Source organism: Gopherus evgoodei, chromosome 4 (genome assembly GCF_007399415.2).
Source record: "Gopherus evgoodei ecotype Sinaloan lineage chromosome 4, rGopEvg1_v1.p, whole genome shotgun sequence".
In the NCBI taxonomy this organism is placed as follows: domain Eukaryota; kingdom Metazoa; phylum Chordata; order Testudines; family Testudinidae; genus Gopherus; species Gopherus evgoodei.
In genome coordinates, this window is record NC_044325.1 from 43,302,869 (window position 1) to 43,322,034 (window position 19,166).

The window sequence follows — 19,166 nt, forward strand, 5'->3', positions numbered from 1 at the left end:
TTACCGTTGCATCCAGAACCTCCCAACAAGTCCCTGTGCATCCAAATCCTCCACTGAGCCCACACCCAGATTGCGCCACACAGAACTCTCTCAACCTATACCTGGATCCCCTCACACTAAGCCCCTTCACACTTGGATCCTGCCTTGCTGAGCCAACCTGCCCACACCTGGTGCACCTGGCATGGAGGGGCAGGGTGCTTGGGTGTTTTTGGGGCAGTCCCATTCCTTGTGCTGTTTCAGGGTTGGGTGCAGTCTTACCACTGAGTTCATGTTCCAGGGTGTGGTGGGGTTGCACAGTGATCTCCCACCTCTGTGCAGCCAGTGGCCTGTGCTCCCCAGTGCCATGCGGAGCCTCTACGTTTATTTGACAAATAAACTTTGCAGAGTTTTAAAGTCTTGTGCACAGAATTTTGAATTTTTTGGCACAGAATGCCCTCAGAAGTGAATCCATCACAGTGGAGATCTAGAGGGCATACAACACATTTCTTTCAATTTTACTTCAAACTTCACCTTTAACATTAATATCCTTGCAATGCAACTGTGAAGAAAGGCAGGATCCCCACTTCATTGTATAGATAGGGCAGCTGAGGCCTGGAGAGCAAATATAACTTGCCCAGGGTCACAACCTTGGCCTCCAGTCCTGTGCTCACACTGCCCTGTTCAGAGGAAAGGAAAGAGACAGTTCCATCTGGGATTTAAATGGCTCGGGGCTCCGTGGCGGCCGGAGCCCTGGGCCCTTTAAATTGCCCATGAGCCCCGGGGACTCCCAGCCACCTCTGCTCGAGCTTGAGCCCTTTAAATCCCGGCCCCAGCCCGGCCACTGAAGCTGTGGGTGGGATTTAAAGGGCTCAGTGCTCCCCGCCACTGTGGGCAGCCCAGAGCCCTTTTAATCCCGACCGTGGAAGCCGGTGCGCTCCGGCACGGCGTACTGGCTCTTGCCGATATGCCGGACCGGACCGTACTGGCTTACTTTCACCTCTGAGTAAGGGGTGACTTGAATATAGTCTAAGTACCTACATGGGGAACAAATATTTGATAATGGGCTCATCAGTGTAGCAGAGAAAGGTATAACATGATCCGGTGTCTAGAAGTTGAAACTAAACAAATTCAGATTGGAAATAAGACATCATTTTTAAACAGTGAGAGTAATTAATCAGTGAAACAATTTACCAAGGGTCATGGTGGATTCTCTGTCACTGGCAGTTTTACAATCAAGATTGGATGTTTTTCTGAGAGATGCGCTAGGAATTATTTTGGGGAAGTTCTCTCGCCTGTGCTAGCCAAAAGGTCAGACCAGATGATCACAATAGTCCCTTCTGGCCCTGGAATCTATGAATAAAATGTTATTCTTGTTGGCTAAAATGCTGTTAAAGTTATTTGGGGATTTTCTTGTATTTTAAGAATCTTAACAATGTTGTACTAGATTGCACCCCACCCCTTTCTGCCACTCACCGGCAGTGGGAATTGTTCAGGATCTGTTCTGTAAAGGAATCACACTGAGTTTGGTTCTAAAACCCCTGTGTTCAGCAGGTCTATAACTTTCTCAAAAAATGTTCCTCTTGGGCTGAAAATTTCTCATGCTTGGTTTCAGTTCAAAGGTAAACTTATTTGGAACATTTGATCAAAATCTATACAGTTGGTTTTTGATGAGGTGGATGTAGGTGAAAAAAAATATTCTGCTTAAAAAAATAGCACAGATCCCTTTTATTTCCCCTTCAATAATTCATGCATGGGTTTGTTTGCAGCTGCTTGACATGTGTTATGAGAAATGTTAATTGTTCACAGCAGAGGTGAGTTAGATGCAATACATACTTGAGAACAGTAGAGAGAGCTTGGGAAAAATGATCAGAAAGAAGTGTTTATCTTGAGTGAGTCGGCCGAAATAATAAAGTTTATTTTGTTTCCTCCTTTTTTTTTTCATATTTTTTATTTAAAATTTCAAAACCTTTTTTAAACAAACAAAAATAACTTTATCAAAAGTAATTAAACAACCAAAACTTTTTAAAAACAACGCTACTAACTGATATATACCAGACGGGCCTATGCAGATCTGTAGCAAATGTACTGCTCATGATTATATGGAATGCAATTTAACATGTATAGTTAGAGTGAGAGTCACCAAAGAGAATGGCGGTCATCACTTTTTTTATAAAACCGCAAGACATTGACAATATTCACAACTCTCTTCAATAACTACTTGTAAATTGAAGTGGAAAGTCACTTTATTTTTGGTAGTAGTGAGGCACCTTGTGTTGCTGGCTGTTTTGCTGGGGCACAGTGGGAAAGACTGACTTATTTATATCTTCAGGTTCTTCTTCAAGTGATGGTCCCTGTGTGTATTGCACAGATGGGGTACACATGCACACTCTGTGCCTGAGTCTGGGATTTTTTGTAAACAGTGTCCATTGACCCACAGATGCTCTCCCTGTGCACCGCACCAAGGGCATAAAAGGTGGTGCAGGCCAATGCCTTGCCAGTTCCTTCCTAGTGCCGCATGATCTGAGTTGAAATCTTTGGTGTCCTCCGCTCAGTTTTTACTGCATCATTGCTGTAAGATATTGTATATATGTAAGCAGAGTCAGGATGAGCTTTACCCTGACATCTGGTGGTGAATTATGGCAAGTGTGGAAAAGAATTTCAGAGGCTGATCGTGTTTGCATAGGCACACCCACTCCGCCTAGCGTAGCCCACGGCAGCCTAAAATGGTTACTTTCACAGCTGTGGGATCCCCAAGTTCTTTGTTATTGGGGCAGGAGGAATAAAGTGTTGTCACTCTGATTAAGTAAGTGAGGAACTACGAAACTGTTTTATGATAAAGGGTTTCACTATCAACTATATAGCACTTTCTAGACAAGGGACATGGGTTCCAAAACCCAGTGAATTGAGAGAGAGGCTGGGGACAGGTATTTGTACCTGGTGGTGTAGGCTCCTTGTGTCCCTACATCTCCTCTCCACTGTGGAATATCAGAGTTGATTTTTGATTCCCTTAAGAATCTAGATACAGGTTACTGAGCTGAACTTACTTTGGGCTAATGGTGCACTAGCACTGGGGCTCCCCTACTGTGAGCTGAAATCATTAAGAGCTGGAATTGCTGATCTGAGAGCACTGAGTACTGTGCTAACTAGTGGGGGAGCCTGAAGCTATACTGCGGAGCAGAGCAGCTGGCAGAGCGGAGTGGAGCAGTTGTGGATCCACGGAGTGAGTTGAGCTGAGCAGTTTGTGGGGATGGCTGGAGGGGATCATGGAACAGTTGGTGGAGCAGAGCAGCTGGCAGAGCAGAGCAGCTGTGGGACGGGTGGAGCGGCCTACAGAGCGAGCGGAGCGGAGCAGTTTGCAGGGACGGCTGGAGTGGATCACGGGACGGCTGGTGGAGCAGAGCAGCTGGCGGAGCGGAGCAGTTTGTGGGGACGGCTGGAGGAGCAGAGTGGAGTGGCTGGTAGAGCGGAGCAATTCGTGGAGAAGGCGGAAGCAGAACCCCACAGAGAGGCAGGGCAGTTGGCCCCGGACTTCGTATGGTGCCCCTTTCTACCCAGGCTGGGGGAGGGGGACCTCTGCAGATAGACTCTCGAACTCTGGGGCTGCACTGACCCGGGACAGAGACTTTTGTGTTGCGGGACTTTTGGGACTCTGGGTGATCTTTGGGGGTTCCTGGACTCAAGAGCCCAGGGAAAAGGACACGGCCCAATTTCCTGAGGTGGGTCTTTGCTCACGGTTTGGTCTATGAACTCTAGTTAAGGTGTTTTCCCAGTTTAATGCTTGTTGTTTATCTCATGTAATTAAACCATTTCCGCTACACCGAGACTCTGTGCTTGCGAGAAGGGAAGTATTGCCTCTTCGAGGCACCCAGGCAGGGCCGTCCTTAGGCATAGGCAGAATAGGCAGTGGCGTAGGGCCTCACACTGCCTGGGAGCACCACTCTGCAGGCAGCCCAGACAGTGTAGAAGCAGGGCTGCTGGGTCCTAGAGAGAGCCGAATGCAGCACAGTCTGAGGGACGGGATTGGCTGCTGGGGTCTCTGGGAAGGGGAGGGGGTGGGGTTGGGAAAGGAGCTCACCTGTGAGTGTGACTCTTTCCCCCCGGCTGAGGTCAGGTGAGGCTGTGGCTCTGGAACCAGTATCCTTTGTTGTCTCCCATAACATCCATTCTTCTCCCCCCCTGCCCCACGGAGCACCCCCTCCTTTCTCCCTCCTCCCCAGGAGCACCCCCCTCTCTCTCCTCCCTCCCCTCCGTCAGGGCTGGGTTGGGTGAGGTGCTGGGGGTAGGTGAGGGGAGGGGAGGCTGGCTGCTTGCTGAGGAATGAAAGTGAAAGTAACTCACTTCCTCCGCAGGCAGCCAGGATTGGAATGTCACACAGGGCTTGGCTGGGGTTAGCCAGATGTGTGAAAAATCAGGATAGGAGATTGGGGTGGGGTGAGCAGATATCCCTATTTTATAGGGACAGTCCCAATTTTGGGGTCTTTTTCTTATATAGGCTCCTTTTACACACACCCCCCATCCCTGTCCTGATTTTACACACTTTCTGTCTGGTCACTCTAGGTGGGAGTAATTGGTGCCTATATAAGACAAAGCCCCAAATATCGGGACTGGCCCTATAAAATCAGGACATCTGGATCTGGCCGCCCTAGCTGGGGAGCGCCTCTCCCCCTGGCTGGCAGCTGCCAGCTATCCATCTCATCCGGGGGGAGCTGCATAGGGCAGGATGAGCTGCTGTGGCTCCATGGGTGCCCCGTCCCTGAGATCAGATGCTGTGCTAACTTCACCATGGTCCATAAGGCTGGTGGTGGTGCCCATTGGCGTGTGATTGGACCTGAGGGTTTGCTGCTGCTGTTGCCACTCTGCACCCCAAGAAGTGGATTTTGGGGTCCTGCAATTTTCCACCTATCTCCTCCTCCACTGCAGCTGTTGGACCAGCGGGCTGGGGGGGTGAGCCAAGCATGAAAGCAGTACTGTGTTGCCATTTAGATTGTCATTTAACAACTTTGTTTGCCAAAAATTCTTGCTAACAATCCTGAATCCAATTTCAATATTATTTAAAAAAAAAATCAGTATCTTAGCCAAAAACAGAAAATTAAGTTGTTGACAATTATTAGTGACAGGTTTGGTTTGAGGCAGGGAGTGGGCCAGTTTTCATCAGAGAAACAAAAAATGTTGACTGACTTTCCTATAGCCTGTTACTCCTGATAAGAGCCCTCCAACAACTGTAATATGCTCATCTCCTTACTAGTGTATAAAGCAGGGGTCGGCAACCTACGGCACATGTGTCAAAGGTGACAGGTGAGCTGATTTTTGATGATATGCAACAGCAGGCTGAGCGGCTCAGCCCATCACTGCTCTGGGGTTCCGGCTGTTGCCCTATTGCCAGCTGGGATACCAGCCATCGGCCCCACTCAGCACCTGCTGCTGGCCTGGGGACCCCCAAGGAACCCCAGGCTGGCAGTGGGCTGAGCAGGCCAGCTGAACCACTCAACCTGCTGTCAGCCTGGGGTTCCATTCACTCAGCCGGCAGCGGGCTGAGTGGGCTGGTGGTGGGCTGAGCAGGGCCGAAGGGGGGTTGAGTGGCTCAGTCTGCTGCCAGTCTGGGGTGCCAGGAGCACTCAGCCTACTGCTACTCCGGGGTTCTGGCTGCTGGCCCCTTGCCAGTCAGGAGCTCAGCCGCCAGCCCCACTCTACCTCCAGCCAGCCTGGGTGAGCAGAATCCCAGGCTGGTAGCGGGCTGAGGGGGGATTGGCGGCCGGGATCCTGGCTGGCAGGAGTTGGTGGTCAGAATCCCAGACCAGCAGCGGGCTGAACAGGGCCTGGGATCCTTGTCTAGGGTTCCAGCCACCAGCCCACTGCCGGTTTGGGGTTTCATTTACTCAGCTGGCAGTGGCCTGAGCAGGACTGGTGGCCAAGACCTCAGATAATAACAATAGTTTATTTTTATAATATAGACATAGAGAGAAACCTTCTACAAACATTAAAATGTATTACTGGCACGAGAAACCTTAAATTACAGTGAACTTGGCACACCACTTCTGAAAGGTTGCCGACCCGACCCCTGGTATAGAGTGACCATATGTTGCACTAAGATTCTCCTGCCTTTTTTTTTCCCTGTGAGTCAGTATAACTTTTGCCAGCCCAGAAGTTGGGCAGCCAATGTTTTACGTTTTCACAATGTTTTCTCCAACTTTCATAAAGTAAATACATAGTTAATATGAGTTAAAAAGGCCAGGGACACTTCTTTGTGAAGAATCTGTACAGCAGATCATGCCCATAGACGATCCAGAAAAGAAATTTGAGGTTGAATTTTTTAATGTTGTGATGGATAAAGCAGTATCTGCTGTTGATGAAAGGTTTAATACCTTGCAAGTACACCATGAACAGTTTGGATTTTTGTATGACATAACTAAATTCAACGAAATAGGAAAACAAGAGCAACTAATGACAAAGTGCAAGAACCTAGAGAGCCTCCTGAAGCACGGTGATAGTTTTGATTTAAATGGACTTGAACTGTACGAAGAATTGAGTACACTGTCATCAATGTTGCCACATGCAAAATCGGTGATGGACATTGTACAGTTTATTCATACCTGCAAACTTGTTGACATATATCCTAATGTGTACATTGCCATTCGTATTCTACTGACAATTCCTTTAACAGTAGCGTCAGGAGAACGGAGTTTCTCAAAACTAAAGCTCATTAAAAACTATCTCCGCTCTACAATGAGTCGGGAACGCTTAACTGGTCTTGCTATTCTTGCAATCGAACAAGACACGACTTTGTCTTTGTCATACGATGACATTATTACTGATTTTGCAGCCAAAAAAGCCAGAAAGATTGCTTTTAATTAAAAACAAATCTTTGTTTCAATACCTCTTCATATAAATTTCCAATAAAATTTTGATAAATTAAAAAAAAATTTGCATCATTCTGTCATCAGAATTTTTTCTATAGTGCTACTTCTTTAGTGCTAGTCCATCAGCATTACAATGTGCTTAATTAAGTTAAACTGGTTTTAATAACGTGAATGTGGCAAGTTTTCCAATACTGTAAGCTTATGTTTTTGTTGCTAAGAGCAGATCAGGCACAGGGGCACCAGTTTAATAATCTCGCCTAGGGCACCATAAATCCTAAAGCCGGCCCTGCGCCCAGGGGTGTGTGTAAGATTTTCCCAGGTCACTGGGTGGGGGCTCGAGCTTGTTTTGCATTACGTTGTAGGGAAGGGACCCCTGTGTATTGAACCCGGCCCTTGCTGCTATCAATTCGGCCTGGCAGAAGGGTTACATATAGTTAGTTCTGAGCAGCTTAATAATTTTTAGTATTTTTATAGCATAGTCTGTTCTACACAGCATAGTTGGATAGTGGTTTTCCCTCTTTCTTCCCCACTGTGATGGGGCATCCACCCCATACTGACCTATAAATGAGTTAAGAGAGAAGGAGGCTGCTCAGGAGGCATCCAGTTAGAGGGGGGCTGTGAGGACCAGCCAGTCAGGGCCGGGCTGGCCCACCTAAGAAGAGCTGCGGGGCAGAGCAGGTTCAGTTGCTCCCTGGAGCTCAAGAAGGGAGGACTGCCTGCCTACCTTGCAGGAAGAGGAACACTAGCACCTTTGACAGAGCAGTATAGGGCAGGATCAGGGGAGAGAAAGCGAGCTCCTGGCTGACTGCTGGCATGCTGAGACCCTGAGATAAAGGAGGAGGTGTGCTGGGGCTGCGGGGAAGTGGCGCGGGGAAGTGGCCCAGGGAAGTAGACTGAGAGGTTCAAAGGGACGCAGCACATGGCTGCCATCTACAGGGTCCCTGGGCCAGGACCCAGAGAAGTGGGCGGGCCCCGATTTCCCCCTCACCCGCACTCACCACTGAGTAAGTGACTGGACCATCACACTGTGGTACATTCCTCTGGAATGGGGGGAACATATCGTGTGGCACAGCCAGAGGGCTGTGCTCTGAAGAGGACACTGCAGTCCTTGGAGCCACATGGCAGGCAAGACACCATCAGAAGAGAGCATAGAGCTAATCTCCAGGGCAGCCAGCAGAAGGCACCACAGTGTTGAGTTGCACCCTGTTACACCCACTCAGGGATCTTTTCCCCCTGAGAAGTCTGGGATTATCCCAGAGTCCCAGGGATCAAAAACTGTATTTTCTGCCCTCACTCCTTTTCAGTGAGCGACGATTATCAACTCTGCCTACTGCCTGGATGAGGTTCCTAATTCTGCCAAGTGCAGTATCTGCTGCTGTTTTCCTCCCCAGTCTCGTGAGTCTCAGAAAACATTTTATGGAGAAGGCAATTAAACCCCACTCAGATCCAGGCAGCAGAACCCACCTGTACATCAGTCTCAACAAGCAGGTTTGAACTTGGGAATGGAGACTAAAACTGTTAAGCCTAAAGAGACGGCTTCACATGAGGATAAAGGGCATTTTCCTAGACATAAGGACAAGTTCCTAAAGAGAGAGGATCACTTCGTGACCCCATCAAAGCGAGGGAGCTGGTGTTCATGGACACTAAGGATTTAGGTCTGAGTAAATCTTCTCAACAGGAGGAGGCGGCGTGCAAGGGTATGGACATCAGTGACTATGGTGAAGACCTGGCTCCTGGCATTCCCATCTACTTTTAGAGCCAGTGTGGTACCTGGAAGCAACATGGCTCCAGAGGAAGCTGACTGCCACAGTGACCAGTCTGGTTCCAATGGCTCTGCTGATGGACTCTTCTGGTAACCCAGGACATTCTGATACCTGTGGTTCCCCAGAGGACATCTTCTTCCCTGCCCGCATTCACCCCTCCTACCAGAACTGTCTCTATTCTGGGACACGGATATACCAGAGGAAGATACTTTTCTTGCAAGGCAGAGTCCCCATCCTCCCTGTCAGTCTTGAAGGGCAACCATAGGTACCATTGGTTCTTCCAGAGATCAAGCTTCTGGCTTTCTTGTCGGATAAGTCTGAGCCTCTGTAGGAGCCTCTATGGTGTCAGAGGGAGCATGAGTCACGAGCCCCAAATGATCAAGGTGTGGACCAGAGATGGTTGGCCAAGAGACAGGCAGTAGCCAATGGCATTGGGTTCTCCTCCATCATTTGATCCATTCTACTGGCAATCTTGGGAACCCTGGGAGTCCTACCAGAGACATCTGGGTTCAGTGCAGGAGCCCTGTTTGCCATTGCCTGTTACACACAACCAGCGCTGTCAGAATATTCAGAAGGGGAGGTGAGCCAGATCCAACTATTCCAACGATTCTGGGAGTGATCTTGTCATCTTCACCAGATGAGGCAGGTACTCCATCTTCTCTGTCTCCACCAGACGACTTTAAACAATACCAGAGGTTCATGCACAATGTGGCAGCGGAGCTATAGTTTCAGCTGGAGGATGTCTAGGAGCCTCAGCATGGTTTACTGGACATTCTGCAGCCTTCCAGTTCCAACCAACTGGCCCTCCACATCAATGAGGCCATCATGCACCCAGCAAAGGTGGTTTGGCACATCCCTGCTTCTTGTCCACCCACCCCTATGAGGCCTGAGAAATGCTACTTTGTTCCGTCGGGGGTGGGGGCGGGAGATTTATCTCGCCCAGTGCCTAACTCTTTGGTGATGCAGATGGCTATAGACCAGTCCAAGCAACAGCATCCAAAGTCTACTCCCTCTAATAAGGGACATGAAGTGACTCAACCTAGTAGGAAGAAAGGTCTTCTCTTCCACCTCCCTCCCATTCAGGATCTCAAATTACCAGGTCCTTTTGGCCAAATATGATTTTACCAACTATAATAAGTTTTTGGAATTCAAGGACAAGCTCCCTGAGGATGATAGGGCCTGCTTCCAGGGCTTAGTAGATGAAAGCAGGCTGGTGTCCAAAATTCCACCCCAAGCCACACTGGAAGCAGCAGATTCTGCTTCTAGGAGGATGGCTACAGCCATAGTTATGAGGAGGAAGTCATGGTTGCAATTCTCAGGTTTCCCTAGAGAGTTGTGGAGCACCATACCAAATCTGCCATTTGATATTATCAACCTTTTTTATGGGAAGATGGTGGAGTCTCTCAACTCTCTTAAGGCTAAAGGTCAATGCTTCGCTCACTGGGCTTTTACATGAGACAGAGGGGTATAAGGAAAGACCACGTTTTCAGCTATTTTACCACCACTGTGCTCAGGAGCCACCACGCACCAGACAGAGTTTTATAGACCCAGGATCCCAGCCTCTGAAACATCCACCACCACATCATATTCTAACCCCCAAGTGAAGAGTTTCTTTTGACAGGACTGTTGAGATCCACATCCCCTTACTGATGCCATTTCATTCCTCTCCCCTAATATTTGGAGGCCACCTTATGAAACTTGCAGAAAAACTGGAGGGCCTTATGTACAGATAAATGGGTATAGAGATTATTCATGATTGGGTTATCTGATGGTGTTTCTGGTATCTCCTATTCACAAACACCCTTCTCAGTTTCTTTTAAGGGACCACTCTCACGAGATTCTACAATAAAAGGTGAACTCTTTTCTCCTCAGAGGAGCCATAGAAAGGTTTCCACCTCAGTATCAAGGGAAGGGATTCTACTTCCTGATTTCCAAGAAGAATAGGGGTTGGAGACCAATTCTTGATCTGCAACAATTCAACTAGTTCATTTGAAAGCTAAAATTCCACGATAGCTTTGGCATCAATAGTTCCCCCAAATGTTAGAGGACTCGGCTTTTGACATGAAAGATACATATTTTCACACTGACATCCACCCAGCTCACAGAGTTCAAAATCATGCCCCCCCACCCCCTCTATAAACAGTTGCGTTTTGCCTCTGCCTTTGCTTGGGATATTGTGCTGAAACTTGGCCAGTAGGGATTGCTTCTGATATATACAAACCTTTTTTGATTTCAGAGAGACACTCACTCATCCCCTGACTATTTGAGAAGATCACTGAATTGTTGGGGAGATGTGCTGGGCAATTTGGTGAATATTAATAAGTGACTGGAAAATTAAAAAAATATGTCTGGCCTATTTCAATTCTTAAAATATTACGGTCTGGGCACATTGGTATTGCCAGGAGCTCAATGGCCACTGTGTGCAATATAGGGATGGTGGAGTGCCCCTGCCTAGTTCCTCATTTGAGATTAGGGACACCAGGTGTGTGTTGTGGCTTGGAATTGAGGCAGGGGATGTTGGTAGAATAGGAAAAGGAACTAGTGATTCCAGAGGACTTTATGCTTGGTAAATGGGTGAGGGGTTTCTTAAATCTGGCAGCCTGTCAGCCTATCAGCTCTTTCCAGGTCTCCTTCAGCAGGATTATGTTACCCCTGTGACAACCAGAATCTGAATTTCCTGAGTTGATCAGGGTGTAAAATCTGAACCAGGCAGTATTGGCCAGTGATAGGGCAGAAGAGTGGGAGTCAGGAGAGCTGGGTCTTCTCCAGGCTCTATCACTGTGACTTCTTGTGTGATGGACACTTCCCTGCATTGTGTCTCAGTTTCCACATATGTAAAGTGGGGATGATGATCAGGGCTGGCTCCAGGTTTTTTGCTGCCCCAAGCGGCGAAAAAAAAAAAAGCCGATTGGTGGCACTTCGGCGGCAGCTCAATCGTGCCACTCCATTCTTCAGCAGCAGTTTGGCGGTGGGTCCTTCACTCCCTCTCTTCCTCTTCAGCAGTAGCACAAAGAGGAAGAGAGGGACTGAGGGACCTGCTGCTGAAGACCCAGACATGCCGCCCCAATAGTGGACGGACAGCCGCTCCTTTGTATTGGCCGCCCAAGCACCCGCTTCCTTAGCTGGTGCCTGGAGCTGACCGTGATGATGATGCCTACTTGCTTTTGTTAAGCGCTTTGAGGCCTACAATTGAAAAGTCCTATAAAAGGACTATGTATCACCAGTGTTTTACTGACATGACTTTCTTGCAGTGCTATGTGTTACTGTAATACAAGGTTTAATCTACAGTTTGCTGAAAATGTAGTGCTCATGAAAGATGTGCTATTGACAGAACTAGCGACAAGAGTCTCTTTATCCACAGAACAGGTTCATTTTCTGTCACATTACCCTCTGTTGGTGCTTCAGCCTGTGGCCTATTCATCCTCAGCCTCTCTGTTGAGAAGGACTAACTGTGATGCTGACCTTCATGATGTGGGTGCTTTTCTCACTCAGAGGATTAGAGGTTGCAGGTAGCAAATACCCTCAGAGGGTGAAGACATTCACTGACCGGTCAGCAGCCTAGGAGTGAAAAGTACTCAGACGCTGCGGTGGTTTAGTAGTGACTTATTTCCATCGTCTTGAGCCACCTAGTAGGGAAGCCCAGGTTCGAAATGGCTTAGCATGTTGCAAGTCAGGATCCAGAAACAGAAGGGCTTGAATTCCAGAGCAAGCCGAATTGGGGAGGAACCTTGGAAATACCGACTGCAATTCATGTCTGATTGGACTTGGCCCTTCCTCTGAGCTGTTTCAGCTCAAAGGTGTGTGATGAATCTTGTGAAATCTATACAGCATCTCTTTGTGGTGCCTGCTCTCAACTAACTCCTGGCCCTGGCCCACTGTGGATTGGGTGGTGGTGGTGGTTATCCAGGGGCTGGATTGTAGAATTTGGTAGGGGCTGGGGGTAGCAGCATTCCAGGGGCCACGGTTTTGCGGGTGAAAGCTGTCTGGGGCTGGGGGTTGGAGGAGAGAGGCAATCCATGGGCTGGGCTTTGAGGTTCTCCAAAGTGGTTGGAACTGATTGTTCTTTGTGTTTTGAACCCAAACCTCAGTGTTAACCCCACCCTGACCAGAACCCATTAAAATGTCCCCTGAATTCTTGGCAGTAGGACCCACCATGCTCTGCTGCTGCACAGCCCTAGCTGACTTGGGAGAGTTAATTGAGTTGCCACATCTGCTTGGCGAATATAAAAACCCCCTGTCCTGCCTTTGTCCCCCTTTTCCCACAATGGGATGTCAAATCAGAGGGACGGACAGACCCCAAACAAAACCCTGGGGCCATGGATGTCTTAGATTGGAGCCATTGCTTGCCTAGGGCAGTGGCATCAGAGCTGGATCAATTCCAACAAAACTCTGGGCCTAATATCCATCCTCCCTGATCATTCCTCCAGGACAGAGCAGCAACTCTCCCCACACATGGAATATTCACCCAGAACCCCTCTCCAACCTGTATTCAGGGGCCCATCTGGACAAAGCTATTGCAGTCTCTGCTACAGCCAGCTCCACTCTGATAAACAGCAAAGGGACCAGCAGTGTCCCCGCTGCTCCCTTCCTTTCTCTTGGGGCGGGGGAGAAAGGCACCAGGCCTTTGATGTGCAGGAACAGGCCTGGCTGACATGCTGTATGTGTGCTCATGTGAGCCTGGCCTGGCTCCAGCTCTCTTTGAAGTGCTCCAGTGATCAGGATGAAAGGGAGGGGAGTCCCTCCCCAAACCATCTGGTCCTAATTGCAGGTAAAAGTGCTGTTCTGTCTCCCTGGTGGGGAGGGGAGTTTCTCCCTCTTTGTTAATCCTGCAGCTACAGTCTGAGCTCATGGAGGGGAAGGAGGGTTTGGTGGTGCCAGGGAAGAGAGCTAGGAGCAAAGGGGGATTTAGGCTGGGCATCAGGAAATACCTGCGAGATGCACTAATCTGGGGAATCAGGCAGAGTGGAAGGCACATAGGTTGGAAAGTTAAATCCTAGACCACTGGAGAACCTTCTGTAGGGAAGTCTGCCTTGGTTGAGCGAGGACTGGGGTGCAGAGAGATTGACAGGTTGTTCCCAGCTCCGATTTCTCTGATGCACTGAAGCTTGCAGCCCCTTTGACTTGCACCCTTTAATCCCAGTGTGTGTTGAGTGCAGAGGTTAGTGACATGGGGACCTGGTTCAAGTGGTTTAATTCGGAGGAGTTAATCCTGCTTCTTTCCAAATCTACCCTTAACCCATTCTGGTCTGGAACCCTCTTGAAAATCAGGCTTCCTGGAGGATGACATCAGCACGAGACTGTTTCTTGGTGCAGCTCCCAGAGCAGAGTGGGAATGCAGAGGTGAGCACAGTGTGCCTCAGAATGGATAAAAATGTCAGCAGAGTGAGAGCAAGTCAGTCACAGGTACCATTTATAAGTAAGTTATCTTGCTTCATAGTCTGTTATACAAAGAGGCTTTAACCATCCATTATCTGTTTCCTACAATGTAAAATGCAGCCATTCATCTTTAGCATTTTCTTCTCCTATTGACCTTTAGTAGACGATTTGTTCAAGAGGTTCCTAGAGACAAAGCAGGTGAGGTAATATCTTTTACTGGACCAACTTCAAATAAGTTGTGGATCTTAAGGCAGAGGAGGCTTGGAATTACTTCAAGTCAAAGTTGCAGAAACAATCAGAAGCCTGCATCCCGAGAAAGGGCAAAAAATTCATAGGCAGGAGTTGTAGACCAAGCTGGATGAGCAAGCATCTCAGAGAGGTGACTAAGAAAAAGCAGAAGGCCTACAAGGAGTGGAGGATGGGAGGGATTAGCAAGGAAAGCTACCTTAGTGAGGTCAGAACATGTAGGGATAAAGTGAGAAAGGCCAAAAGCCATGTAGAGTTGGACCTTGCAAAGGGAATTAAAACCAATAGTAAAAGGTTCTATAGCCGTATAAATAAGAAGAAAACAAAGAAAGAAGAAGTGGGACCGCTAAACACTGAGAATGAAGTGGAGGTTAAAGATAATCTAGATATGGACCAATATCTACACAAATACTTGTCCTCAATCTGTAATGAGGCTAATGAGGAGGTTAGGGATAATGGTAGAATGAGGATATGGAGGTAGATATTACCACATCCGAGGTAGAAGCCAAACTCAAACAGTTTAATGGTACTAAATTGGTGGGCCGATAATCTTCATCCAAGAATATTAAAGGAACTGGCACATGAAATTGCAAGCCCATTAGCAAGAATTTTTAATGAATCAGTAAACTCAGGTGTTGTACCGTAAAACTGGAGAATTGCTAACGTAGTTCCTATTTTTAAGAAAGGAAAAAAAAGTTATCCGAGTAACTATAGGCCTGTTAGTTTGACATCTGTAGTGTGCAAGGTCTTGGAAAAAAATTTGAAGGAGAAAGTAGTTAAGAACATTGAGGTCAATGGTAATTGGGACAAAATACAACATGGTTTTACAAAAGGTAGATCGTGCCAAACCAACCTGATCTCCTTCTTTGAGAAAGTAACAGATTTTCTAGACAAAGGAAATGCAGTGGATCTAATTTACCTCAATTTCAGTAAGGCATTTGATATGGTTCCACAAGGGGAATTATTAGCTAAATTGGAAAAGATGGGGATCAATATGAAAATTGAAAGGTGGATAAGGAACTGGTTAAAGGGGAGATTACAACAGGTCATACTGAAAGGTGAACTGTCAGGCTGAAAGGAAGTTACTAGTGGAATTCCTCAGGGATCAGTTTGGGGACCAATCTTATTTAATCTTTTTATTACTGACCTTGGCACAAAAAGTTGGAATGTGCTAATAAAATTTGCGGATGACACAAAGCTGGAAGTTATTGCTAATACAGAAAAGGACCGGGATATCATACAGGAAGATCTGGATGACCTTGTAAACTGGAGTAATAGTGATAGGATGAAATTTAATAGTGAAAAGTGCAAGGTCATGCATTTAGGGATTAATAACAAGAATTTTGGTTATAAACTGGGGACACATCAGTTGGAATTAACAGAGGAGGAGAAGGACCTTGGAGTATTGGTTGATCACAGGATGACTATGAGCCGCCAATGTGATATGGCCGTTAAAAAAGCTAATGCGGTCTTGGGATGCATCAGGTGAGGTATTTCCAGTAAAGATAAGGAGGTGTTAATACCATTACATAAGGCACTGGTGAGATCTCATCTGGAATATTGTGTGCAGTTCTGGTCTCCCATGTTTAAGAAGGATGAATTCAAACTGGAACACGTACAGAGAAGGGCTACTAGGATGATCTGAGGAATGGAAAACCTGTTTTATGAAAGGAGACTCAAAGAGCTTGGCTTGTCTAGTCTAACCAAAAGAAGGCTGAGGGGAGATATGATTGCTCTCTATTAATATATCAGAGGGATAAATATCAGGGAGGGAGAGGAATTATTTAAGCTTAGTACCAATGTGGACACAAGAACAAATGGGTATAAACTGGACACGAGGAAGTTTAGACTTGAAATTAAACAAAGGTTTCTAATCATTAGCGGAGTGAAGTTCTGGAACAGCCTTCCAAGGGGAGTAGTGGGGGCAAAAGACATATCTGGCTTCAAGACTAAGCTTGATAAGTTTATGGAGGGGATGGTATGATGGGGTAGCCTAATTTTGGCAATTAATTGACCTTTGATTATTGGCAGGTAAATATGCCCAATGGTCTGTGATGGGATGTTAGATGGGCTGGGATCTGAGTTACTACAGAGAATTCTTTCCTGGGTGCTAGCTTGTGAGTCTTGCCCACATGCTCATGGTTTAACTGATTGCCATATTTGGGGTCGGGAAGGTATTTTCCTCCAGGGCAAATTGGCAGAGGCCCTGGAGGTTTTTTGTCCTCCTCTGCAGCGTGGGGTACGGGTCACTTGCTGGAGGAATCTCTGCACCTTGAGGTCTTTAAACCATGATTTGAGGACTTCAGTAGCTCAGACATAAGTTAGGGGTTTGTTACAGGAGTGGGTGGGTGAGATTCTGTGGCCTGCATTGTGCAGGAGGTCAGACTAGATGATCATAATGGTCCCTTCTAACCTTAAAGTCTGAGTCTAGGTTGTTTTCTCTGATACGAATAGCTTTTACACAGCCAGGTTATCTTGGGAAAGTTTCACCTCAGATTAATTCACCAGATATGAGTGTTGGGCTGGGTGACTTTGTGGCCATGAATAATCTTTGCATTTGTCATTTTCCAGCTAAAAGTTATCAAATCTTATGCCTCAGGGTGAAAATTGATAGTTTACAGGGGCTGATCATGGTGGGGGGCGTTTTGGAATTTTCCCTTCATGTAAAATATTGAACAGCTGGGCAGATGCATTATATATTTTTGTCCTTCCTCCAAAGAATTTGGTCTCGGACATTGTCAGAAGTGAAGATCCCAAACAAGGTGGACTAGCAGACTGGTCTGGTATGGGCAGGGAAATCAAAATGCCAGATTAGATAGGACAGTGTTATAATAGAGAGGTGCAAATACTGGACTGGTTTCTGATGTGGCAGAAAGCAGGGAAATGCCAGACATAATAGAGCCATTGCTGTGCTCGAGAGTGGCAGGGATATTGGACTAGATAGGCAGTTGCTCCACTTGGGTGTTGCAGGGGAGGTGAGGATAGTGAAATAGATAAGTTGGTGGCCAGATCTAATGTAGCAGTCAATATGCTGTTTGCTTGTATGGCCTGTTTGTTGTCTCAGACCACACTTGGAGAAATAGGGAGATGGTGGGTCAATCAGCCTTGCGTTTGTTCTTAGTAGTCGTGTTTCGGGGATCTGTTCCTTGACATTTGCAGGCAGCTGCTCACCTCCATAGTGCCTGCTCTCCTGCCCTGTCCCTGGTGAGGATGCAGTGGAGGGAGTCCTGAATGGTAGCTGTGGAGATGGTCAGGGTGGGGTTGGAACTGCCATTGCTGCCTCTTTCATTGCCAGGTCTCCACTTCATCTGACACCCATTTGACGCAGGAAGAGGAGATGCCACAGTCCAACAAGGTTCGGAGCCTGAGGCGAAGCGGGCAGGCTGGGACTCGCCGGCACAAACGCCGATGGTCATCCCAGCGGGCTGCGAGGAACCATCCAGTGCCACTCTGGCCTGGTGGCGCTAGCAAGGAGGAGAGCACACCCTTTGTGCTGGACTTACAGAACCTGCCAGGGTTGGCCAACATTGACCTGAGTGCCCAGAATCCAAACATACAGGTAGGAGCAAAAGTCTCTGTCACTGGCTGGACACGGACACTTTGGGCAGGAGCAAAAAAGTAATGTGGCTGGATTATGCAAGCGTAGAATCACCTGAGCGGCCGAGGGATGACCTGATTGGGGATGACTTGTCCATCTGCTGTGTGGTAGGGACCAGAAGGGCCCCCAGACTCCTTCCTGTGCACCATGACACGATTGATTTCATTATCTGTACACTATCCCAGACAGCTGGTCTCAGCCTGGATTATCACCAGTGCTGTTGATTCCACCACAGCTTGCTCTGTCACCAACAGTTTTTAGGGTAAAGTGCCTTGCAGAGGCCAGTGGGGAGTGACTGTGTGCCAGGGTGGTGGCACTTCCTGGGGCAGTATTGCCACCTCTGACAGGAACTCCCTCGCTCTAAGAGGCATGTGCTTATGGGGTCACTGTACATTTCAGGCCAAACTAATGGGGAAGCAGTGGCAGATTTTTAATGACTGTTACACCCAAGCTCCATCAGGGAGACACTGAGATATGCTTCAGCTCCCCATCGTTATGGGTGGGAAGGAATCCGAGTGGAGAGGTGAGTGGGTCTGGAATGGATGAGAGAAGGGACCTGGCTCCAGGATGAAACTGAACAAAGGTTCCATTTGAGTCTGCTCTTACGTTAGCCAATCCAAGTCACCAATTGACTGAAACCGGGCAATATAAGGGGCTGTGGCGATACATTTTTCCTAGAGTCTTGGGGAAGAGAGGCCAAAATAAACTCCTAGCACATAGGAGCAATGGGAAGAAAAACACTGCTATGGTTAACCTTGTTTTGGGGGGAGCCTATTCACAAAGTCCCCTAACCCTCACCCTGCCTGTGCAGAGCTGGCACAAAATCCATTGGGGAAGGATCTGCTCGGGAACATTCCCTCGATGTGCTCAGGAGTGGGGGCCCTGTGGGGACTTGGTTGGGCAGAGGGGTAATACCTCCAGTTCTGATCTCCATTTCCTCTTCATCCCTAAAGGGCCTGATTGCTGTCTTAGCTGGACCCTGGCCGTCAGCATGTGTGCAGGGTGCTGAGACTGTCAGGGGGAGGGCGCTGTGGCAGACTAGAACTGGACCCAGGCCTGGGGAGTGCCACAGACAGACTGCAGGGTGGGGTCAATTAACCAGATGTTTTCTCTCTGGCCTTGTTTGATCTCCTAATTGGAAACCTTTTGTGTGGGGACTCCAATTCCTAGACTCTGCAAGGCTGATACTATATATTTTGGCAAATAATCCTCAGGCACATATAACCCACACCCATTTAGGACAGGAGATGCTGGCATATAAACTCCTTGCACAAGGGAATGAATGCTGTATAACCAGATCGGCTCGGTCAGGATTCTCGGTACTCCTGGACCCTCTCACTTCTTTCT

At 47.7% G+C, this 19,166-nt stretch overlaps 1 protein-coding gene across 1 annotated transcript in view; it reads left to right on the forward strand.

The window, feature by feature from the left end:
- Nucleotides 1-19,166, forward strand: part of ISM2 (isthmin 2) — a 50,385-nt gene that overhangs the window by 20,830 nt on the left and 10,389 nt on the right. Inside the window, exon 2 of the mRNA XM_030559027.1 lies at nt 17,517-17,780. Coding sequence (XP_030414887.1) covers nt 17,517-17,780 — 264 coding nt within the window. The remainder of the gene's footprint in view (nt 1-17,516; nt 17,781-19,166) is intronic.